General features: G+C 44.6%; 1 protein-coding gene across 2 annotated transcripts in view; it reads left to right on the top strand.

Annotated features, from left to right (window-relative positions):
- The window catches only part of LOC147113329 (ectonucleoside triphosphate diphosphohydrolase 4-like), a 97,907-nt gene extending 78,393 nt beyond the window's left edge, over positions 1-19,514 (top strand). For both annotated transcript variants that reach the window (XM_085994262.1, XM_085994263.1), the window contains 2 exons: positions 15,424-15,585; positions 16,905-19,514. In XM_085994262.1, the coding sequence (XP_085850388.1) occupies positions 15,424-15,585; positions 16,905-17,112 (370 nt within the window). In that variant the 3' untranslated portion in view covers positions 17,113-19,514. The remainder of the gene's footprint in view (positions 1-15,423; positions 15,586-16,904) is intronic.
- Positions 19,515-25,797: the final 6,283 nt, after the last annotated feature.

Below are 25,797 nucleotides of genomic sequence, written 5' to 3'. Positions count from 1 at the left end.
GGACTCAAGGCGGATAAATCACCTGGACCTGATGGCTTACATCCTAGGGTCTTGAGGGAAGTGGCGGTAGGGATTGTGGATGCATTGGTAATAATTTTCCAAAACTCCCTGGACTCAGCAAAGGTCCCGGCAGACTGGAAAACTGCTAATGTAACACCCTTATTTAAAAAGGGCAGTAGATAGAAGGCTGGAAACTATAGACCGGTTAGCCTAACATCTGTGGTAGGTAAAATTTTGGAGTCCATTATTAAGGACATTTGGATAATCATAATTTAATAGGACAAAGTCAGCATGGTTTTATGAAGGGGAAGTTATGTTTGACAAATTTGCTGGAGTTCTTTGAGGAAGTAACATATAGGGTGGATAAAGGGGAACCAGTGGACGTAGTGTATTTAGACTTCCAAAAGGCATTTGACAAGGTGCCACACAAAAGATTATTGCTTAAGATAAAAAATCACGGGATTGGGGGTAATATTCTGGCATGGATAGAGGATTGGCTATCTAACAGAAGGCAGAGAGTTGGGATAAATGGTTCATTCTCAGACTGGCAATCAGTAACTAGTGGTGTTCCGCAGGGGTCAGTGCTGGGTCCCCAACTCTTTACAATCTATATTAACGATTTGGAGGAGGGGACCGAGTGTAACATATCAAAGTTTGCAGATGATACTAAGATGGGAGGGAAAGTAGTGAGTGAGGAGGACATAAAAAACCTGCAAGGGGACATCGACAGGCTAAGTAAGTGGGCAGAGATTTGGCAGATGGAATACAATACTGGAAAGTGTGAGGTTATGCACTTTGGCAGGAAAAATCATAGAGCAAGTTATTATCTTAATGGCAAGAAACTGGAAAGTACTGAAGTACAAAGGGATCTGGGGGTCCTGGTGCACGAAACTCAAAAGGTTAGTATGCAGGTGCAGCAAGTGATTAAGAAGGCCAATGGAATGTTGGCTTTCATTGCTAGGGGGATAGAATATAAAAATAGGGAGGTATTGCTTCAGTTGTACAAGGTATTGGTGAGACCGCACCTGGAATACTGCATACAGTTTTGGTGTCCATACTTAAGAAAAGACATACTTGCTCGCGGGTCAGTACAAAGAAGGTTCACTCGGTTAATCCCGGGGATGAGGGTGATGTAAGCCCCCAAAGTGTGGACTAAGTGATATACAAAGTCGACTACACTGGCTTGTTGTAAGAAAGACAGACCCAATAATTGAAGTAAAAACGGTTTATTCAGGCCTGGGGAGCTATGGCTCTTGCGTCCCAACACAAGGCTCCAACTCCACCGAATCTCTTGAGGTTTACACAGTTATACACATATTCCGAGACCTCCTCCTCCAGAGGTCCAATCGATTTAAAAGTCTATACATTAATCACTAACTAGGTGTGCCTAACTTCTACAAGGTAACCAATAACATAAGTTTCACTTTTCACTATGGGCCTGTGGCCCCTCTGATTTCTTGGAAATGAGTCATCAGGTCATGTGATTTCTGAGAAGCGAGACCCTCTCTTGACCACTACTAAGTTTCGTTTTTCCAGAAAAGGGTTATGTCAGTGTCTCTTTTTGTAAGTTTCATCTCTCTAAACTGGTATGGTCATTTCTGCAATTAAACATACGAATAATTAGTACATTTCATCTTTAAACATTTTGCTGCACAATTGCGTTCTACTAAACGTGCCCTGTTACGCTCATTTTTAAATCTTACTTCAGTCCCTCCTTTTGACCTTTTGGACAATTGTTCCAAAACAGGTCAACATGTATTTCCACTGCCTGGTGTCTGCCAAAGCGTGCACTCCCTGGCCTTCTACCAGTCTAGGTTATACATGTATATGTCTTATTAATTTGGAGGCCGACTTCCCCCCCTGTGGTATGGTGATCTTTCCTTTACGGTGGTCTTTCCTTTACGGTGGTCTTTCCTTTAGGGTGGGCTTTCCTTTATGCACTCCTTCCGGTGTAACCATTCCCGGGGCCCCTTAGACCCTGCACTAATGGTTGAGGCTTTTCTGCTCAAGCCTGTCCCTCATTCCCACGTGGGGTGTGTGACGTGCCAATTCGAGACTGTCATCACACACCAATCCTCATTCACCACCCTCCTTCTGCCACCTCCATCTTACGGTTGGCCGGCCCGGTCTTTCATTACCATGCCCAATTAATCCCATATAATTTCAGGGCTTCCAATCGCGTCTTACACCATTTGCCTTGGAGAGGCGGGGGAGTTGTCCATTCTTAACATCGCTACCTGCCCCTCCTCAGGCTCTACTTCCTTCACCGCACCAATTTCGGCCTTACTCATTCTGGCACAAAGGCACTGGAGAAATAAAAATACACAATATATCAGAATAACAATCAAGAGGAATATCATTATGCCTTGTACCACCGAGGCGCCCAAAGTCCCCGACCATCCTGATCCCCAATTATCAAAATATGAGGAAGTGGGTGAGTTTCCTCTAATGTTGTACTAATGTCTTTTTGTTGTTTCTTTAAGCCTTCTTCTATTTTATGATAGTACTTTAAAATTTCCTTCGTTTCCTGCCGTAACTTCTGGCAAGCTTCCTCTAACTTAGGAATTGCCTTGGGCTCTGGTATGACATAAGTTTCAACCCTTTTTAGTAAGTCTCATATTATCAAATGACCAGGTTTTCCTATCTGTATAGGTATCTTTAGACCAATACAACGGTTTGGTTGGGGAATGGTATAAGCCATATCTTGATATTCATATTTCTGTTCAATTGTGGTGACACAACAGGTCCCATTGTTCCTTGATGCTACCCAGGTCCAGTGTATCCCCTTGGGTGAACCTCGAGGGTGCAATTGGTAATTTACGTAAATCCGTACTCGGATGTGTCTCCCTCGGTGGGGGGGTGTGTGCACACCCATGTCCTTCCCTTGTGGTGGCACCCGTCCACTACCACCCCCCTTTAGGTTTCATTCTTCTGTTTATTATCTTCATCCCTTTCCCAAAGCGCCTTGGTAGGGACATCATGATATTTAACCCACTTTCCCTTTGTACTTCTCCTATATTAATCACATCGTATCGGGGTTGTCCCCCTTCTGGGAATTGTGGGATGGCCAGTACAAAGCCAATCATCTTAGTCCATGGGGTCAGACAATCGCCTGCCCAGTGTACTTGTCCCATTTTACATTCCTTACATAGGCTTTTATTTGTGTCAATCCTAGGTTCCAGATCCTTATTAGTAATCCAATCAGGGATCTGTCCATTATTTATTTGCCTCATGTTATGCTGAGCATTCGACAATATCCATGAGCCCTACGTGGCACATATTAGTTCCTTATTGTTTTGGCGAGAAGCATTATTAAGTCTATTAATAATTGTATTGATTGTTTCTGCATGGGGGGCTACTATCTCTTCCACCCCCGACAATTGCATTATTGTTTGGTTTCCCTGCCAGTGTCAATTGCCGGCTATTTCCAGTAGCTTGTTTTAGTAACTTCTCTATTTTTGCTTGTAATTCTTCTACTCCTTCGTTTACTCCTTCTATGTCCAAGCTATTAACTGTTGCTAACCCGGCCGCATACCCTGCTCCGGTCGTTTCCAATACTCCCCGTTTCTTACATCTTTGTAAGATAGATGTTTTTCTGTGGATCCTCTAATTGTTTTACCCACAGGGAGTTCCAGGTTTGTTTTGTATCTCAAAAGTACTCATATTAATGGCAAGCTTAGTAACTCTATGTGCTACACTAAAATACACCTCATCCTGTGTTCTCCTTATTACTAATCCCCCTTGATAATGGCAATACTTATGTTCATCCCTAGAATCAAGGCGAGGACGCTCCATCTCATTCCGGACGTCCAATGTTCCTGTAATTACAAAAAGGGGCTGGTCGTCACCAGCCAGTTAGAATTATTCTGCTCTTATCCATTTTATCAGTTCAAAATGCTGTACATCTGGTTCATTTCTTGTTCTGTGGCTCTGTCCCCAGACATACCTGAAGATGCAAACTATGGCATATAATATTATCATCATACACAGCCTATTATCATCATACACAGCCCTATCATTGATATATGTAGTAACTCCCCTTCCCATTCTTTATATCTTCTAGTATACTCCTCACTCTGTCAAAAAGGGCACCATCTCTGGTTTACTCATTGTCTTTCTTATATATTTTTAACTGAGTCCAGTGTTTCCACCTTCCTTTACCCGTTCCAGACCCATCTACATGAGCACATGTGTCATTATTCATTAATACTTCATAAGGTCCTGACCATCTGGGTGCTAGCCCTGGTTTGGCTGGTATTATTTCTGCTATCACTTTGCTATCTATTGCTAAGACCTCCTTCTGGTCGTCCCGTGTATCCTGTTCTCGATCCCGTATAATCTGTTGGTCTTTGGCCTCATGTCTCTAACTATCTGTCCAGATTTATCTTTGGGTAACCGGACAGCCTCCCCAGCAGTCTCCCGGCCGTTTGAGACGGTGCTGCAATTAGTTTATAAGATAACTTCCATTTATCAAATCCTAATTTTCCTTCTATCACTGTGGGGAAATATTAACTCAACATTAAGAAATTTACATTTAATAATGTCCAATATCTTTAAATTCTGTTCAGTAATACTGAAGTTGTTACTTGGTGAACTCAAACAGCTGTCAGTGGAAAGGGTTAACTCCTTCGCAGGCTTTTGAAGGTGGAGCTAAACATTATTGCGTCACTTCACGCAACTCAAAAAACATCCCTGACTGAAAGACAGTTGTGGTTTCACACTTTGATTCAACATGAACATTTGGGCTTCATTGGTCAGATTCCCTCTCTCAATTGCTCGTTTAGCTGCCCATCCTCTTGTGTGCTTTAATTTATTATTATGCACTCTTTGGGTAGGAGAGAGAGGTTCCTACTAATTCCTTGGTTATATTCTTGTCTCTTACGGGTCTTCTCCTGGTGTCATATATCCCTGCCTACTCCCGCTATCATGTAATCAGACACCACCCCAAAGGCATTCCGACTATCTATATAGGTTTACACATTTTCCTTTGGCTACCCCCCTTTGATCAAATCCTGTATAGGCTGGGCCATTTCTACTTTGTTTCCCGGGCCTGCCTGTTTGTTTGACTTATAATCTGGGGGCCAGTACACTTCATTCGCTTTAGGGTCGACTAAAGCTCCTACTTCTCGCAGTATATCTATCCCTAGGATTGTTCTTTCGGTGTTCTCGCATACCCACAACTGTGTAGGTATTATTATACATCCAATTTCTAGTAAGACTGTTTCGCTCTTATAAGCCCTGATTCTTCGTCCACCGATTCCTGCTATACTAACTGAAAGTTTCGTTCGGGGCAAGGGTAAGTCTGTCAATGAGATTGTGGCTCCTGTGTCTATTAACATTTTGCCCTGTCGGCCCCCTACCAATGCATCAACAAACATCCTCGGATCCCCCTCCCCTCTCTGGCGCGGTCCCTTCCTGCTGCCATCCCTAGAAGCTTGCGAGCAATCAAACCACGCAGCCAGTTTTAATGCCCCTCCCATCTGTTTTTGGGCATTTGTCTCTTCCCTTGTGTCACTATGTATCCTAGGTCGACTACTTCATCCTTCCCTACCTATACCTTTCTAAGGTTTAACTCTAGTCCCGCCTTCTATAAGGCTTCCAGTACCATAGTCAATTAAATATTGTAAAGGGGCCTGCCGCTATCAGATATTCTTGCGGAGTGGAGTTATCTTATTCAATTCGGACTACACCAATTTACATCAACCAGAATTTCACTGTGGCCACAATGAAAGTCTGGTTTTAATAGGTTAATTTACCTCATAACTTCAAGGTTAGACCTTAGACTGAAACTTAATCTTTCATTAAACAAACTTTTTGTTGCTCTTCTCAGTTTTTACACTCCAGCTTAACTTAAATTGTAATAGGTTTTTTTCATTCTGAGGGCACAATCTTATTTGCACGTTCTTAAACTTCCAAAATCCCCGACAAGACAAAGGGGTTAAATGCTTTTACTTTAACACAGAGAAGTGGGTGGAGCTACAACACACAGCAGACAGTTCTTTTTCTTAACGGACAGATTTTCAGACAAAGGAATATTGAATCCTCTTAAACATTCCTAATCAGGAAAACATCCACACTCACACATTTTTATACAAACTGTAATTTCAGCATATGTCTAAGGTTCCTTTCACTCAGCAAATCTCGTGTTTTACTTGTCTTGGTACAGATGCTAATAACTTCCATGTTGGTAAAGCTTTAAGTTTATCTTTTCCTTCCTTTTTAAATCTGTGACTCAACAGCTTTCCCTAGTTTCCAAATCCCTGTTTGTTTTTTTTTCTTGCTGGGGTTTCAAATTGGTTCGCCTGCAAATTAGATCTTTTTCCTTCTTTATCTCTCCCTTCTGTTTCAATTCCTTACATTATCTGTTGCCTCTTTATCTTTAGCTCCTCCCCACCAAGCCTTTGGCTCTCTGCACTGTTTCTTTTTATTTTCCAGGAGTCGGGTTATAGAATCCAGGTCCCTTGAGGATTCTTCTTCCACCCTCTTAGTCATAACTAACTGCTACGTTTAATGCTTAATTCACGGTATTGGTGAATTAGGTTTGTACGCTACGTTGTTCGCCCCTATAGCGTCACCTTAGTTAGTTTCTTGCTTTCTGTTAGTCACTTCGTTTCGTTAGACACACACCAACCCTTTAGTTCCGAGGTTTCGGTACTGTGGGGTCTGTAGCTCCCGGCGTCCTACTTGATCCTGGCCGTCACGTGGGACTACTGTCCTCTTAATTCAGGCTCAGGCTAGGTGCTGGGGACAGACCTCACCCTTGTCCGTTCTAACCTCTTTATGACCGTAGGGTTTTATCTCATTCACTCACCACGGTGCACCCATTCATTCAATTGTTGAGATTTCGCCGTCTCACGGATTTTAGGGAACTACCTGCCCCTAACTGAGGTATCACCACCTCACGGTCCTTAGGGAACTACCTGCCCCAAAGGTTGGTAGGGAACTACCTGCCCCTACTGAGGTTTTCCCGCCTCACGGTCCTTAGGGAACTACCTGCCCCAAAGGTTGGTAGGGAACTACCTGTCCCTACCGAGGTTTTCCCGCCTCACGGTCCTTAGGGAACTACCTGCCCCAAAGGTTGGTAGGGAACTACCTGCCCCTACCCCTACTGCAGTTTACTTTTTAACCGCCTTCAATTAAAGGTGTCTTTCTTTTTTATAGTTCTTTTATACGTCGATTCTGACTCAACGTCTCGCCAGCGATTAACCCCTAATTTTACAGGTGGTAATTAAAACATACTCACCCGTCTTAGGTTAACGCTGTCCGAGAGTCTGGTTCAGAACGCATATCCCATCCTCGTCGCCAATTGATGTAAGCCCCCAAAGTGTGGACTAAGTGATATACAAAGTCGACTACACTGGCTTGTTGTAAGAAAGACAGACCCAATAATTGAAGTAAAAATGGTTTATTCAGGCCTGGGGAGCTATGGCTCTTGCGTCCCAACACAAGGCTCCAACTCCACCGAATCTCTTGAGGTTTACACAGTTATACACATATTCCGAGACCTCCTACTCCAGAGGTCCAATCGATTTAAAAGTCTATACATTAATCACTAACTAGGTGTGCCTAACTTCTACAAGGTAACCAATAACATAAGTTTCACTTTTCACTGTATGGGCCTGTGGCCCCTCTGATTTCTTGGAAATGAGTCATCAGGTCATGTGATTTCTGAGAAACGAGACCCTCTCTTGACCACTACTAAGTTTCATTTTTCCAGAAAAGGGTTATGTCAGTGTCTCTTTTTGTAAGTTTCATCTCTCTAAACTGGTATGGTCATTTCTGCAATTAAACATACGAATAATTAGTACATTTCATCTTTAAACATTTTGCTGCGCAATTGCGTTCTACTAAACGTGCCCTGTTACGCTCATTTTTAAATCTTACTTCAAGGGGATGGACATATGAGGAGAGGTTGAGTAGATTGGGACGCTACTCATTGGAGTTCAGAAGAATGAGAGGCGATCTTATTGAAACATATAAGATTGTGAAGGGGTTGGATCGGGTGGATGCGGGGAGGATGTTCCCGATGATGGGTGAAACTAGAACTAGGGGGCATAGTCTTAGAATAAGGGGCTGCTCTTTCAAAACTGAGATGAGGAGGAACTACTTCACTCAGAGGGTGGTAGGTCCATGGAATATGCTGCCCCAAAAAGCTGTAGAAGCTACATCATTACATAAATTTAAAACAGAAATAGACAGTTTCCTAGAAGTAAAGGGAATTAAGGGTTACGGGGAGCGGGCAGGAATTTGGACAAGAGTCTAGGTTCGGATCGGACATGGCCCTGTGGGTAGCGGAGCGGGCCCAGGGGCCGTGTAGCCTGATCCTGCTCCTATTTCGTGTGTCTAATTCTGTTAGATTCAGGAGATGGTTCTGTGATAGTGGATTGGCGGTTAGGATCAGATCAGCCATGATCTTATTGAATGGCGGAGCAGGCTCGAGGGGCCGATTGGCCTACTCCTGCTCCTATTTCTTATGTTCTTATGTTCTTAAAGTATTACCTAGTATTTATAGCACAGAAACAGGCCATTCGGACCAACAGGTCATACCTTCTCCCACCCCATCAACATATCCTTCGATTCCTTTCTCCCTCACGTGTTTATCTAGCTTCTCCTTAAATGTGTCTCTGCTATTCGCCTCAACACTTATCCTGTGGTAGCGAGTTCCACATTCCAACCACTCTCTGGGTAAAGAAGTTTCTCCTCAATTCCCTATTGGATTTATTAGTGACTGTCTTATATTTATGGCTGCTCGTTCTGGTCTCACCCACAAAAATCAAATCAAATCAAATCAACTTTTATTGTCATTGTTAGTGCACATGTGCAGTACAACGAAATGTAGGCTTGCGGCTCCCGAGAGTGTACATTTAGATTAAGACGTACATTTTCTCTACATCTACCCCATCAAACCCTTTCATAGTTTTAAAGACCTCTATCAGGTCACCCCTCAGTCTTCTCTTTTTTTCTAAAGAAAAGAGCCCCAGCCTGGGTATAACCTCTCAGTTCTGGTATCAATGCCATCATTAACTGGCTGATCTGCAACAGAGGCAAGTACGTTTGTGCTATCAGGGAGAGACAATTTAGAGCTGTCTCTTTTTGGGGTTTTTTCCTGGCACATTAAGCTACAGTTATTCAGATGCTTTCACATGGGCACAAAGCAGCTGCAGGTGTAGCAAAATGTAGTAGTAGAACTCGGGAACCAGGCTGGCAGTCTAACTCCCATCCGTGCTCGCTGGTAACATTAACGGTTAGTCTCCTGGGAGCAGAGCTTCTCGCCTGCTGTCCAAGAATGCGTGCACAGAGCTCCGTTGCAGCTAAACTCAAGAGTGCGACGTGCATAGAAACATAGAAGATAGGAGCAGGAGTAGGCCATTTGGCCCCTCGAGCCTGTTCCGCCATTCAGTGAGATCATGGCTGATCATCCAAATTCAGTACCCTGTCCCTGCCTTCTCCCCATATCCCTTGATCCCCTTAGCCTTAAGAAATATATCTAACTCCTCCTTGAATATACTTAATGAATTGGCCTCAACTGCCTTCTGTGGTAGAGAATTCCACAGGTTCACCACTCTCTGGGTGAAGAAATCCCTCCTCATCTCAGTCCTAAATGGCTTGCCCCTTATCCTTAGACTGTGACCCCTGGTTCTGGACTCCCCCACCATCGGGAACATCCTTCCTGCACCTAGTCTGTCCAGTCCTGTTAGAATTTTATAAGTTTCAATGAGAACCCCTCTCATTCTTCAAAACTCCAGCGAGTATAAGCCCAATCAACCCAATCTCTCCTCATACGTCATTCCTGCCATCCCAGGTATCAGCCTGGTGAATCTTCGCTGCACTCCCTCCATGGCAAGAACATCCTTCCTCAGATAAGGTGACCAAAACTGCACACAATACTCAAGGTGTGGTCTCACCAAGGCCCTGTACACCTGCAGCAAGACATCCTTGTTCCTGTACTCAAACCCTCTCACTACGAAGGCCAACATACCATTTGCCTTCTTAACCACCTGCTGCACTTGCATGCTTACCTTCAGCGACTGGTGCACAAGGACACCCAGGTCTCGTTGCACTTCCCCTTCTCCCAATCTATTGCTATTCAGATAATAATCTGCCTTCCTGTTTTTGCCACCAAAGTGGACAACCTCGCATTTATCCACATTATACTGCATCTGCCATGCATCTACCCAACCTGTCCAAATCATACTGTAGTTTCTCGGCATCCTCCTCACAGCACACACGCCCACCCAGCTTTGTGTCGTCTGCAAACTTGGAGATATTACATCTAGTTCCCTCGTCTAGATCATTAATATATATTGTGAATAGCTGGGGTCCTAGGACCGATCCCTGCGGTACCCCACTAATCACTGCCTGCCACTCGGAAAAAGACCCGTTTATTCCAACTCTTTGCTTTCTGTCTGCTAACCAGTTCTCTATCCAAGTCAGTACCTTGCCCCCAATCCCATGTGCCTTAACTTTACACGCTAATCTCTTATGCGGGACCTTATTGAAAGCCTTCTGAAAGTCTAAATACACCACATCCACTGGTTCTCCCTTATCTATTCTACCAGTTACATCCTCAAAAAATTCCAGTAGATTAGTCAAGCACGATTTACCTTTTGTAAATCCATGTTGACTTTGTACGAACCTGTCACTGTTTTCCAAGTGCTCTGCTATTACATCTTTTATAATGGACTCTAGCATTTTCCCCACTACTGATGTCAGGCTTACCAGTCTATAATTCCCCATTTTCTCTCTACCACCCTTTTTAAATAGTGGGGTAACATTAGCTACCCTCCAATCCATGGGAACTGTTCCAGAATCTATAGAATTTTGGAAGATGACCAGCAATGCATCTACTATTTCTAGGGCCACTTCCTTAAGTACCCTAGGATGTAGATTATCAGGCCCTGGGGATTTATCGGCCTTCAATCCCGTCAATTTCCCTAACACCATTTCCCTACAAATACTGATTTCATTCAGTTCCTCCCTCTCATTAGACCCTATGTTCCCCGACATCTCTGGGAGGTTATTTGTGTCCTCCTTTGTGAAGACACAACCAAAGTATGTATTTAATTGGTCTGCCATTTCTTTGTTCCCCATTATAAATTTCCCTGATTCTGACTGCAAGGGACCTTCGCTTGACTTCACCAATCTTTTTCTCTTGACCAGTGTCAATTCCGCCAAAGAAAAATAAAGATTCCAAAAATCCTACAGTTCGGAGCTGGTCCCATATTGAAGTGACCGTCATGAGCTGTGTAGGTGTCGGATTAATGAAATGACCTCGATTAAACCTAATGAAGAGACCTTAATATGCATTCTTTTAATTTTCAATTACAAGCCTTTTCTGAGTATCATTTATGCAGTTACAAGAGCAGGAAAATGTTGACGCTGTTCTAATATATTTTTGGAGTTAAAATGTTAAAAGTTTTTAATACTATTTCAGCATTGGCTGATAACTTCCGTTGGTGCTTGGAGAGGTTCTATTTTCTGCATTTTTTGATCTGGTCAAATGCTGGCCTGGTTTTAACAAAATCCTGCATGTCACATTTTTTGCAATGCCAAAACAACCGTGTCAACACACACGTGCAAGTGATTTATAAGGGCAGATTCCCCAAGCAGGCATGCTCCTTATTACAAAGTATTACCTAGTATTTATAGCACAGAAACAGGCCATTCGGACCAACAGGTCATACCTTCTCCCACCCCAACATATCCTTCGATTCCTTTCTCCCTCGTGTGTTTATCTAGCTTCCCCTTAAATGCGTCTGTGCTATTCACCTCAACCACTCCCTGTGGTAGTGAGTTCCACATTCTCACCACTCTCTGGGTAAAGAAGTTTCTCCTGAATTCCCTATTGGATTTATTCGTGACTATCTTATATTTATGGCCCCTAGTTCTGGTCTCGCCCGCAAGTGGAAACATTTTCTCTACATCTACCCCATCAAATCCTTTCATAGTTTTAAAGACCTCTATCAGGTCACCCCTCAGTCTTTTTTTTTCTAAAGAAAAGAGCCCCAGCCTGGGTATAACCTCTCAGTTCTGGTATCAATGCCATCATTAACTGGCTGATCTGGAACAGAGGCAAATACGTTTGTGCTATCAGGGAGAGACAATTTAGAGCTGTCTCTTTTTTGGGTTTTTTCCTGGAGCATTAATCTACAGTTATTCAGATGCTTTCACATGGGCACAAAGCAGCTGCAGGTGTAGCAAAATGTAGTACAGGTACACTATCCCTTATCCAAAAGCCTTGGGACTAGCTGAGTTTCGGTTTTCGGAATTTTTCGGATTGCAGAAGGTATTATTATAAGACTGGAAAATTTGTATTTAATATAAATTTTAAAAGCTCAGGCTACCTCTTGCGACTGTTCCGTGTCTCATTCCCCTTCCTGCTTCTCTGGAAAGCCGGATATCGGCTGACTCCTACTCAGCTGGCCCGCAAATCAGGTCAGGGGTCGGGTGGGGGGGGGAGAAAAGAATATTAGACGGGCCGCGGTTCAGGTCGGGGGTCGGGGGGGGTCGGTCGGGGGGAGAAAAGAATATCGGACGGGTCGGGGGTCGGGTCGGGGAGAAAAGAATATCGGACGGGTCGGGGGGAGGGGGAGAAAAGAATATCGGACGGGCCGCGGTTCGGGTCGGGTCGGGGGGGTGGGGAAGAAAAGAATATCGGACGGGCCGCTGCAGCTATCGGACGGGCCGCTGTATTGTTGGGTTCACTCTCCCGGTACCTCCTTCACACTGCCCGGCTCGGCCTGCAATCTCCTACTCAGGAGGGAACTCTGTGACCCTCTGCCCTGCTCAGCGTAAGTCGTGCGCCACTCTGGTCATGTCGTGCGCACGACTTACGCTGAACGAAAAAACCTTCGGTTTTTAGAGGTTTTCGGTTTTCGGAAGTTCGGATAAAGGATAGTCTACCTGTAGTAGAACTCGGGAATCAGGCTGGCAGTCTAACTCCCATCCGTGCTCGCTGGTAACATTAACGGTTAGTCTCCTGGGAGCAGAGCTTCTCGCCTGCTGTCCAAGAATGTGTGCACAGAGCTCCGTTGCAGCTAAACTCAAGAGTGCGACCTTCTTAGCAACAAGGTGTAGTCGTCAGTTTAACTTGGGTCTACCGTCTGAACATTGCACTCTGCACATAACGACCTGACATCAGTAACATAACGACATCCTTAGTTGCATACAGTGTAACTACACAGAGGCTTTCATAGACTCGGCACAAAGCAATCTTTCAATCGTACGCTGGTCTCCTGGGACGGGCCTGGCCCCTTCCTTTTGTTCGCAGACTGTGGTAGTGGTTGTCTGGATATTTGTACAGCTCCTGTCTTGGTTATGCTGTGCCTGTTAAGTAAGCTTGCTGTTTTTGTTGGAGTTTTAGAAGCCAGATTTTATTTATTTGCTGTTTTATTTTTTGAAAACGTACTGTATGTTTCTGCCAAATCTGTTGTTAATTGAACGTTAAAACTCAAAGCTACATGAAGGGCATCAGGTGAAGGTTTGTGTCCAGGATTCTTCACGCTGATGCCCTGATCTCCGCCTGTCTGCGTACTGAGTTACCCAGAAAAAGGTCGGGTGCCTCTTCATGGGGTGGGTAAACGGGAATCACTTTTTACACATCTTGCCTGGGCCAGAAGGTTGCGAGTCTGGTTCAGGTACCACATCACATAAACCAGGACACAGCTGTAATTCTGCACTGTCACAGTGCCGTCCTTTGGGTGAGACTATAAACTGAGGTAAAGGCCGCCTGTTTAGCTTAAAAGATCTCCAAGCACTAATGAAGAAACGCAAGGAGTTCTTCCAGTGTCCTAGCCAACGTCTTCTCTCCAGCAGTACACCACATTGATGATTCATCTAATAACAAGCGATAAGATTCTACATGGGCTGAATGGTCTGTTTGTGTGCCGTAATGTTCTATGCAGGAGCGTAAGATAAAACTTGATGACTCATGTGGAGAACAACATTGGCGCAGAAATTGTTTCTGTGCTGTAGCATTCTGTTCTGTGATTATTATATTAATGCAAGCAGTTTTCTTGTCTGATGGATGGGAGGGGGAGAAAGAACATTTAAAAATTTGAATGGAATATTTGAATTATGCAGTGAGCAAATGGGAAGGTGAATCTTGAGTACTGAAGGGTCAAGGCCTTTAGTGTGGAACTCCACCTAGGGTATAAAGGGAGGGAGAGAAGATGAGATAAATCAAATAGTAGTACAGTAGACTATCCTTTATCCGCACTTCCGAAAACCGAAAACCTCTAAAAACCGAAAGTTTTTTCGTGGAGTGTAAGTCGTGCGCACGACATGACCCGAGTGGCACCAAACATGACAGGAGTGGTCCGGGAGCTCTGCCTTTCCCTGTGAGCAGGGCAGAGGGTCACAGAGTTCCCTCCTGGGTAGGAGATTGCAGGCCGAGCCGGGCAGTGTGAAGGAGGTACCGGGAGAGTGAACCCAACAATACAGCGGCCCGTCCGATAGCTGCAGCGGCCCGTCCGATAGTCTTTTCTTCCCCCCCCCCCCCCACCTGATTTGCGGGCCAGCTTAGTGTAGGAGTCAGCCGATATCCGGCTTTCCCACAACTGGCGGCGGCAGTCGCGCACCAGACCCCCGCTAAGTCAAGGAATTCAGATACGGAGCAGGGGGAGCCGGAAACCTCGATCTAACGGCAGAAATCAGCAGCCGTTTTGTTAGTTTTTTTTTCTTCCCCTAGCATTTTTTTAAACAGTCAAGCTGTGGAAAGAGTCTCTGTAGCTTAGCAACAGCTTCAGAGACGCTTCCAAGGCAGGGCCCGAGTGTTTACAAGCTGTGTTTGTTGTCAGAAAACCTTCTGAAATCTGAAAAATTCCGAAAACCGAAACACAGCTGGTCCCAAGGTTTTCGGATAAAGGATAGTCTACCTGTAGTTGTATGACACCAAGCTTGAGTTTTAACTTGCATTTATATAGCACCTTTTACAATCTCAGGATGCCCCAAGGTGCTTCACAGTCAATGAAGTACCTTTTGAAGTGTAGCCACTGTTGTTTTATAAACAAACCTTACAATAGGTTGTAAAGTTCAAGAGAATAATTATAAGTGAGACAGAGGAGGTAGATAATTGGAGAAATAAAATCATCAGCTTGCCAAACCAAGAGTTGCGAGGATTACAGTCCTTTATTCTGTTGTTTCTGGAGGCTCTGGAATTCCCTCCCTAATCCTCTCCGCCTCCCTAACTCTCTGCTCCTTTAAGACGTCGCTTAAAACCGACCTCTTTGACCAATCTGGACCAATATCTCCTTTATGTGGCTCGGTGTCAAATTTTGTTGGATGACTCTCCTGTGAAGCGCCACGGGACGTTTTACTACGTTAAAGGCGCTATATAAATACAGGTGGTTGTTGTTTTGGGGGGGAGAGGTATACGGCTTATTTCAGCAATTCATTGTCTGTCGTTCTCTCCTAACCTTGCAGATATCAGTGTTTTAAGTCTGCGTGGATGCATGAGGTATTGCACAGCGGTTTTAACTTTCCAGCCGACTATTCCAACCTGAAGACAGCCCAGCTGGTCTACGACAAGGAAATACAGTGGACGCTGGGAGCAATTCTTTATAAAACCCGTTTTCTACCTCTTAGGTACGTTGCCTCATTACATCAACGAAAGAATGTGTGGTGAAATTCAGCAGGACTTTGAGAAGTCTGAACTTGAGAATCAAAATGCTATATCGTGTGCACGCTGTGATATAATGGGCCGGATTTTGCGGCAGAAGTAACGGTGAGGCTAATGGGGCTCACCGTTATTGACATGGAACTTCCAGCGACCGCACATGCGCAGTTAAACGCGGAATTCGGCAAGTTGCTGTCCGATATGCCCTGCTCCTCCCAAAGCAGCGCAAGAATGGTATCTCGCCAAGAGGCTCACCATTGAAATACATGGAGCGGCGTGAAGTTGCTGTATTTACCTCATAGATACACACTAAACTCGCCAGAAAAAGTTGGGGCTTGTCCATTCCAGTACCCTTTTAATGCCAAACAACCTCTCTGGCACTGAAAATGAACTTTTACAAGTGTGGAGTCTCATTCCTTCAGATTTTAATATTTTTTTAAATATCCAAAAATAAATGACTTTTTTACTTTTTTTTGGTGTCTTATCTTTCTCTCTCTTAATCCAATCTTTATTTAACTCTCATTATTTCTGCCGTCTGTACCTGATTTGACATTGAATTCAATATTCTAACAGACACTTCCTGCTTCAGACTCTGCGCTGCTCATTAACGATTCTCCAATCTGATTGGTTAAGGGGACACACGGTTGCTCGCCCTGTTCACACAGGTCCCAGATGCCCAGTAGAGGGCTCTGCGCTGTTGGATCATTGGCTGACATGAACCTCCAGTGCAAAAGCCCATAGAAAGTCGCTGGGCCAAGTGCAAGTCTAACAAACTGCGCCACTGACTGCAACATCTAGCACATTATACATCAGAGTATCCATGGGGTAATTTTCACCTTGGGTGGTAAACTGGTCCAGCCACCTGTTATAGAACCCGCCCGATTTTAATGACCAGCTCCACCAGTTAACACTTACTTGTTCTTCAAGATTACCATGACCTCCCCCCACCTCCGTGTGTCTCTATCTATATCTCTTCCAGCCCTCCACTCAACAAAATCTCTCTCTTACCCTCTGTCGCTATCTTGCTACATCTTGCACGCTGTTTGTCTCTTTCTCTCTTTTCCCCTCACCCGTCCCCTTTCGCCCTCTCTTCCGGTCTTCTTCCCTGCCCCTTCCCCCCTCTCTCTCTTCCCCCTCACTCTCTTTCTCCCTCTTCCCTTCTCTCTCGCTTGTACTGAATGTTGCTGGGCAAAGGGAAAGAAAACTTACAGGATTCTGTAGAAAATAATAATTGTGGTTTTCTTCCCCTCTCTCTCTCTTCTCACCCCCCCACCCCAAACAATGACAGGGATCTCCGGCAAGAAATCGTCAAGACGAACCATTCCAGCTGGCTGCGTGCCTCGTTCGTCTACAACCACCACCTGTTCTTTGCCTGTTTCTTTGTGGTCCTGCTGGCCATCGCCCTGTACGTCCTGCGACTGCGGCGGATTCACAGGAGGGCGCAGCGGGAGCTGCAGTGGTTGGAGGAGGGCGAGCTGTCAGCCGAGGGGCCATGACGTGCGACACAGCGAGAGGCGGCACATTGTTCGAGCCGGAGAGAGGGCGCTCCGGAATCACAGGCCGAGCTTCGGCCCATCGGGAAACACTCCCAACGTCCTCTTCAGCGAAATTCCAGGTCAAACCTCACTTGGACCACGGTTTATTTTTGTGGGAGCACAAGCCTTTTGGATACCTCAGTTATTTATGTTTAGTCTGGAGTCTGCTCCTCCCGTTGGACAGCTCACCTGTTCTTGGTCCTGCTCTGACCTGCCTTCTCCCTTTGTGAAGTCCGAGCTTGCAGCAAATGCAATAATGTATATTTATTTTTATGGTTTTGGGGTGCAAAGTTTGAGGTTCTGATGATTCGTATAAATCAATGGGGCTTTATTCATGGTCTGTCTGTGTTATCCTCCATAATGCCATGAGGCAGTGGTGCACCACCATTTGGAAAAAGCTGATCTTTTGGTGTTCTCTTCTACTGTAGCCCAAAGACCAGCGCTCCCTCAGTACTGCACTGAAGTATCAGCCGAGATTACGTGCTGGAGTCTCTGGAGTGGGGCTTGAACCCACGACCTTCTGACTCAGCAGTGAGTGCTACCGACTGAGCAAAGCTCACATGGCCAGAGTTATCTAGCATCCCATCGAAGAGTGAACATACTGCAGCTACAATGAGGAAGCCACTTAACATTGATAAAAGTGGTCACAGCTCAACGGTGGAAACCGACAGAAGTTTTCCATCATTTGGGATTGGTGCTCACGAAAGCTACTAATTTGTGGTTTTCATTGTGGGGTGGGGGAATAAACAAGAAATAGGAGCAGGAGTCGGCCATTTGGCCCCTCGAGCTTGCTCCACCATTCAATAAGATCATGGCTGAACTTCTATCTCAACTCCACCTTCCTGCACTATCCCCATATCCCTTGGTTCCCATAGTATCCAAAAATCTATTGATCTCTGTCTTGAATATACTCAACGACTGAGCATCCACAGCCCTCTGGGGTGGAGAATTCCAGAGATTCACCACCCTCTGAGTGAGGAAATTTCTCCTCATCTCAGTCCTAAATGGCCGACCCCTTATTCTGAGACTGTGACCCCTGGTTCTTGACTCCCCAGCCAGGGGAAACATCCACCCAGCATCTACCCTGTCAAGCCCCTTAAGAATTTTATAAACTCTAAGGAATATAGGCCTAGTCTACTCAATCTCTCTCCCCATAGAACAATCCCCCATCCCAGCAGTCAGTCCAGTGAACCTTCGTTGCACTACCTCTAAGGCAAGTATATCCAGTACTCCAGGTGAGGTCTCACCAAGGCCCTATATAATTGCAGTAAGATTTCTTTACTCTTATGCTCCAATCCTTTTGTAATAAAGGCTAACATACCATTTGCTTTCCTAATTGCTTGCTGTACCTGCATGTTGACTTTCAGTGATTCATGTACAAGGACACCCAGGTCCCTCTGAACACCAACATTTCCCAATCTCTCACCATTTAAAAAATACTCTGCTTTTCTATTTTTCCTACCAAAGTGGATAACTTCACATTTCTCCACATTATATTCAATCTGCCATGTTCTTGCCAACTCGTAACCTGTCTATATCCCTTTGCAGCCTCTTTGCGTCCTCCTCATATCTTACTTTTCCACCTAGCTTTGTATCGTCAGCAAACTTGGATACATTACACTCAGTCCCCTTATCTAAGTCATTGATATAGATTGTAAATAGCTGAGGCTCAAGCACTGATCCTTGCGATACCCCACTAGTTACAGCCTGCCAACCCGAAAATGACCATTTTATTCCTACTCCCTGTTTTCTGTCTGTTAACCAATCCTCAATCCATGCTAATATATTACCCCAATCCCATGAGCCCTAATTTTGTGTAATAACTTCTTGTGTGGCACCTTATCGAATCATTTTTGAAAATCCAAATATACTACATCCACTGGTTTCCCCCTTATCTACCCTGCTAGTTACATAGAAGCAGGAGTAGGCCATTCGGCCCCTCGAGCCTGTTCCGCCATTTAATGAGATCATGGCTGATCATCCAAATTCAGTACCCTGTCCCTGCTTTCTCCCCATATCCCTTGATCCCTTTAGCCTTAAGAAATATATCTAATTCCTTCTTGAATATATTTAATGAATTGGCCTCAACTGCCTTGTGTGGTAGAGAATTCCACAGGTTCACCACTCTCTGGGTGAAGAAATTCCTCCTCATCTCAGTCCTAAACGGCTTATCCTTAGACTGTGAGCCCTGGTTCTGGACTCCCCCGCCATCGGGAACAGCCTTCCTGCATCTAGTCTGTCTAGTCCTGTTAGAATTTTATACGTTTCAATGAGATCCCCTCTCATTCTTCTAAACTCTAGCAAATATAAGCCTAAACGACCCAATCTCTCTTCATACGTCATTCCTACTATCCCAGGTATCAGATCTCAAAAAACTCAACAGATTTGTCAAATACAATTTCCCTTTCATAAATCCGCGTTGACTCTGTCCAATCATATTATGATTTTCTAAATGCCCTGTTGCCATGTCACTAATAATAAATTCTAACATTTTCCCAACTAGTGATGCCAGGCTAACTGGCCTATAGTTCCCTGTTTTCTCTCTCCCTCCTATCTTGAATAGCGGGGTTGCAATTGCATCCACGAGACCGTTCTAGAATCTAGGGAATTGTGGAAGTTCAAAACCAATGCATCCACTATCTCTGTGGCCACCTCGTTTAAAACCCTATGATGTCTGCCATCAGGTCCAGGGATTTGGTGGCTTTTAGTCCCATTAATTTCTCCAGTACTATTTCTTTACCAGTACTAATTTCTTTAAGTTCCCCATTCTCACTAGACCCTTGGTTCCCCACTATTTACGGAATATTTTTTGTGCCTTCTTCCGTGAAGACAGATACAAAGTATTTGTTTAATGTCTCTGCCATTTCCTTATTCCCCATTATCATTTCTCCTGTCTCAGCCTGTACGAGACCCGTGGTTACTTTCGCTGATCTCTTCCTTTTTTGCATAGCTGTAGAAGCTTTTACAGCCTGTTTTTATGTCTCTTGCTAGCTTACTCTCATTCTATTATCTCTTTCTTTTTCAATTTCTTGGTCACCCTTTGCTGAATTCTAGAATCCTCCCAGTCCTAACACTGACTTTAACTTGTTAGCCACGGTTGGACCAATTTTTCTGTGGGGTTTTTATTCCTTAAAGGAATGTATATTCGTTGCGAATTATGAATTGTTTCTTTAAATGTTTGCCATTGCTTATGTACCATCATATCTTTTAATCTAGTTCCCAGCCTACCTTAGCCAACTAGCCCCTCATACCTACATAGTTTGCTTCATTCAGATTTAAGAGGACGGAATTGTGGAAGATGATCCCCCAAACTATTGGTGAAAATCCCTGAATCCACCAGAATCTGGCCTATTCATAAAACAGTGGCCTTGTTGACAATGATTCATTTTCATAGAAATGCTTCACATTTCAATCTGGAACCTCAGAAACCAGGGCTAATAATTAACGCTGGAACAGTGCCCGAGCTGCAACACGTTGCAGAACTAGACTGTGGTAACTTAATTGCGTCTAGGAGCATTTACATTTGCAGTTGATCCATGCTAGGTTTCCGGAATGAAGTGCAGAGCTTGGGGTCGGGAGCGGAGTGTAATTCAAGGGCCCAGGCTTCAGCTGCCAGCTCCTGTCACTGCCAAGATAACAAATGAGATGTCGAGGAGCTCACGTTGAGGAGGAGGCGCCAGAGGCGGGACAGAGTCTTGGCCTTCACAGCATGAATTATTACCAGCTGTTCATTGAAATTTGAAACATGTAGCACGGAGCGTTGTTATAAACTGTTGCCATATCATTCTTGGAAATCACTCTGACACACACAAGCACAGTCTTGCAGAGAGGTTATCACAGCCTGACAGAAAGGTTGTGCATTGTTTTTCTATAAATTACTTCCCCCTCACGTCAGGCTCGGAATGTCACATCACAGAAGCTCTTGTTACTTTGAAACTTCCTGTGATGGAATGGGAAGAGCTTCGCAGAGCCAGCACTCCATTGTTTCGATTTGAACCCTGCTGCGTGTGTGAGCTGAGATAACACTGCACACTTCATGCTATTGCTGCTAAATTGTGGGTCATTTTTCTTCAAAGAATTAGACTTTTTTAAAAGTTACTCCTAACCAAATGATGATTAAAAGTTTGTCGTTTTTTTTTAAAGATTTTTAAAAATTTGGGAGAGTGCATAATGCAGAGCATTTTGAGTCTGAATGAAAAGAAAAGACTTGCATTTCTGTAGTGCATTTCACGACCTCAGGACATCCCAAAGCGCTTTACAGCCAATGAAGTACTTTTGAAGTGTAGTCACTGTTGTAATGTAGGAAACACAGCAGCCAATTTGCACACAGCAAGCTCCCACAAATAGCAATGTGACAATCTGTTTTTCTGATGATGTTGCTTGAGGGATAAGTATTGGCCAGGACACTGGGGAGAACTCTCCTGCTCGTTTGAAAAAGTGCCACCTGAGAGAGCAGACGGGCCTTCGGTTTAACGTCTCATCTGAAAGACGGCACCTCCAACGGTGCGGCACTCCCTCAGTACTGCACTGGAGTGTCAGCCTAGATTTTGTGCTCAAGTCTCTGGAGTGGGACTCAAGTCCCTGAATGCAGCCCACGATGATCTCTGATCTGTAAAGCTCCTATGTGCAGTGAGTTTCGGGCAGTTGCAAGACAGCGGTTACTAGTTTGTGTGTCCACAGCACAAAACTAATCACAGTCCAGCAACAGGATGAGGGGTATTAAATGGAAATGATAAAGAAAGTACTTGCATTTACATAGCGTCTTTCAAGTGCTCCAAAGAAATATGAAGTACTATTGAAGTGTAGTCACTTGGAATGTAGGAAATATGTTGTACTGGTACAGTAAAGGGGTGATGTTTTAAGGTTGGGGTTGAAGCACATTCTTGCCTTTGTTCTGCATCTAACTCCTGCTACCCCTGATCTGGGAGTGCTTGATGTGCATGCTAATTGGAAAAATGGTCCCTCCCTCAGCTGGGTGAACATGAATCTTTGCCCCCTTGCTACAAGAGTAATAGTGGCCTGGAACTCACCACCACAGTCTGGTTTGCCACGTGCCGTTTTCCCCACTTCTAATTACAATCTAACATTCAATCCATCAAGCCCGCTATCACGGGCTCTTCCATCCTCACCTGTTGATTCCCCTGCTTTGGACACTATCGGGGAGATTTTCCACCTTGGCACCCCTGCTGCAGAACAACAGGCCGCGCGGAACGCACAGCAAGAATTTTTCACAACCCCAGCCTGTGAATTATCCACCCAGAAGGGTGGGTTGGCGATGTGCAATCACCCACTACGGGCTTCCAGCAGGCACAGTCGTGCGCCTGGAGCACTGAAGCAGAATATCTCCCATTATACTTCTTCCCTTACTGGGAACCATCAGGAAAAAGGGAACCAGCAGGAGGGCATTGAATTGTAAGTCAGGGCACTTTATGCTGACATTGGACATGATCACTGCTTATGTTGGCTCTTTATTGGCCAGTCTTTAAGTGCGGTTCCAAATTCTAATGTTCCTTATGTGTAGCGTAAATCACTCCACTGTCTTTAAATGTGTTGTGTAACAACCTGAATGAGCTAGCAGCACCAACCATTGAGTTTTGTTGATGGTCAAGTTTGGAGTTGAATCTCAAGACCTCAATAGGAGTCTCGTTATGTTGGTCCACGAGCTACTGAACAGCCAAGGGTGGACTATGTTGGCAAATGCTGTAGAGCTACCACTTCTTTTAGCCCAGTTCGTTGCTGGGAACTATCCTACCTCCACAAGCTAGAAGTATCTCTCCTGCTGAGGGCAAACAGCCACCCAACAGCATTTGAAAACGTGGGAGATGGATAAAATGCAAATAACTGATGTTTCTCAGTGCGTTGAGTGTGTATATTAGGGTACCGGTTAGATGCAAGTGAATGCCATCAACTGGTACGTGTATGGAGATTCTAACACGTGTCTTCTTCCATCTAATTCACTCATCTACATGTATCTCAGCAGTATTCAATGCTGCCTTCTACTAACTGAGACCCAATGTAAACAAAAACAAAGATTTGCTTTAATTGTACAAGAATAATATGTGCATACTTTTACAAATGAAAAATATTCAAAACTTGAAATGTTTTTAGAATGACATTACATGTAGGCTCATCATATAATGTATTTATTAAGCAAACAATGCATTTTCTTTAATGACTTCAGTCTGTGCTGGTATTCCTCCCCAGTCTATCGTCATTCCTCAGCGTCGGCCTGATAATTTCTGCCCTCCTAGTTGATAGGACCAAGACTTGTATCTAATGACTACCGTCCCAGTCCCCAGCAGTTAAGGCACCAAAAGCCACTGTCTTTTATAACATTTCATAACAGCCATGTAAGTGGCAAATCAATAGGGAATTAAGTTCACGGATCACCTGAAATATTTTCAACTAATTTTAAGCTCGAACAAAGTGTTACCTCATTTCATTTGTAAACAGGCTGCCGGTTAATCCATATCAGATACCGGGCCCAGTGCAAAGTATTTCCATTCCGAGCAGTGCAGTGGTTTTTATATCACTTGGCTAATCTCAATGTAAGCCATGGGGTCGATTTTCCTGGAGCCGTCAGGCGGGGTTTCAGGCGTGTGGGGGGGGGGGGGGGGGGGGGGAAATCCCGAATTCGGGGGTCCCGACACCATCCCGCCCAAAACCCGCCTCCACGTAGGTTGCAGAGGAGGCGGGTACCCGCCGCCGCCCCCCCGAGGCGGGAAGGGATTAGTGCCAATTAACTGCCTGTTAACAGGCAGTTTTTAGCCTAATTCCTATTTTGAGGGGTGTCGTATGGGATTCCCGACGGCTCCAAACCATGCCAGGTTAGAGCAGGTGGGCCGTCGGGTTGAAGGACTTGGAGGGTTGCGATGTCGGTGTTCAGGTGAGTGATGGGTGCATGAGTGCAAAGGTAAGTGTGTTTGGTGTGTCTAAAGTGTGTAAAGAAGTTTAAATTACCTGTACTTACCTTAACAGCCTTTCTTCCTCTAGGTTTCGGGAGTCCATCACTCAGCCGGCACTGAAAGCAAAATGGCTGCAAGCTGTCAAAAGTGAAAGCCTTCAGCTTCCAGTGCCGGTGAGAGTTCTAACTGAGTCTGTGTAGAAGGACTCAGGTTAGAAGTCAGATTGTCAGTGTTTGACAGCTTCAAACAGCTGTGAAACACTGATGTTTCATCTGTCAAGACCTCTTGACAGATGAAATTTCAGTCTGTGACATCTCCTATTGCCGGGTGGCCCTTAATTGGTCTGCTGAGCCCGCTGGGCGGGCTCAACAAGGTCAATCAAGGGAAAATCGCGTGGATTGGCCGGACGTCGATGTAGGCGGGACTAAAACCCGAAAGTTGTAGTCCCGCCTCCTTCCCGACAGCTTAATGAAAATCGACCCCATGTGTTTAACATTCACTGTCCAAAGTTTCCGATTGATTGTCCTACCTCTTATCGAGTCTTGAGACTGGTTGATTCCTACTTTACCTGTCAAGTCACAGCTGGTAGTGCGTTGGTGTTCAGTTCATTGATATTCAAATTATTTCCTTTTGTTTTGTATTAATTGCACCCTTGGGCCTGATTTACTACAGAGTCTATCTAATGATGTACATCTGTATAGAATTTTAAAGAACAAAATACGAAATAAAGTTCCCGATTTAGCATTTGTTGATTCCGCCACAGTGGATCTCCATTCTGATTCAGTAAATATGTTCTCCTTGACGGGGGGGGGGGGGGAGGGGGGAAGATGAAGGGCTTAACCCCACCGAAATAGGCAAGCCGAAAGATTTTCATGGCCAACACGTAGATAGAATCTTATAGCACAGTCGGAGGCCATTAAGTCCGTCGTGCTTGTGCTGGCTGTTTGAAAGAGCTCTCCAATCAGTCCCACTCCCCCTGTTCTTTCCCCATAGCCCTGCATTTTTTTCTTTATGATATATCCAATTCCCTTTTGAAAGTTATTATTGAATCTGCTTCCACCACCCTCTCAAGCATTGCATTCCAGATCATCATAACTCGCTGCGTAAAAAAATTCTCCTTATCTTCCCCGTCCCCGGCTCTTTTGCTAATTATCTTAAATCTGTGTCCTCAGTTTATCGACCCTCCGGCCAGTGGAAACAGTTTCTCCTTATTTACTCGACTAATAATATTAATTTTGAACACCACTATTAAATCTCCCCTTAATCTTCTCTGTTCTAACGAGAACAATCCCAGCTTCTCCAATCTCCCCACACAACTGAGGCATGCAACCATAGAGTTCCATTTTTAACCCAAACTAATTTCTGCAAAAAAGGAACATTGCTGCAACATATTTAGTTCATAGTCAAAGAAAACAAAAAACAGACTCGCATTTCTACAGCGCCTTTCATGACTTCAGGACGTCCCAAAGCGCTTTACAGCCTATGAAGTACTTTTGAAGTGTAGTCACTGTTGTAATGTAGGAAACGCAGCAGCCAATTTGCACACAGCAAGCTCTGACAAAAAGCAACATGTTAATGACCAGACAATATGTTTTTTAGTGATTTGAGGGATAAAAATATTGGCCAGGAGGGACACGGGGCATAACTCACCCGCTCTTCGAAATAGTGCCGTGGTATCTTTTACATCCATCTGAGAGAGCAGGTTTAACATCTCATCTGAAAGACGGCACATCCGACAGTG

Source organism: Somniosus microcephalus, chromosome 8, assembly GCF_052327205.1.
Source record: "Somniosus microcephalus isolate GS21.2 chromosome 8, FLI_Smic_1.0, whole genome shotgun sequence".
Taxonomy (NCBI): domain Eukaryota; kingdom Metazoa; phylum Chordata; class Chondrichthyes; order Squaliformes; family Somniosidae; genus Somniosus; species Somniosus microcephalus.
The sequence above is the reverse complement of the archived record's forward strand: the minus strand, read 5'-3'. Positions and strand labels throughout refer to the sequence as shown.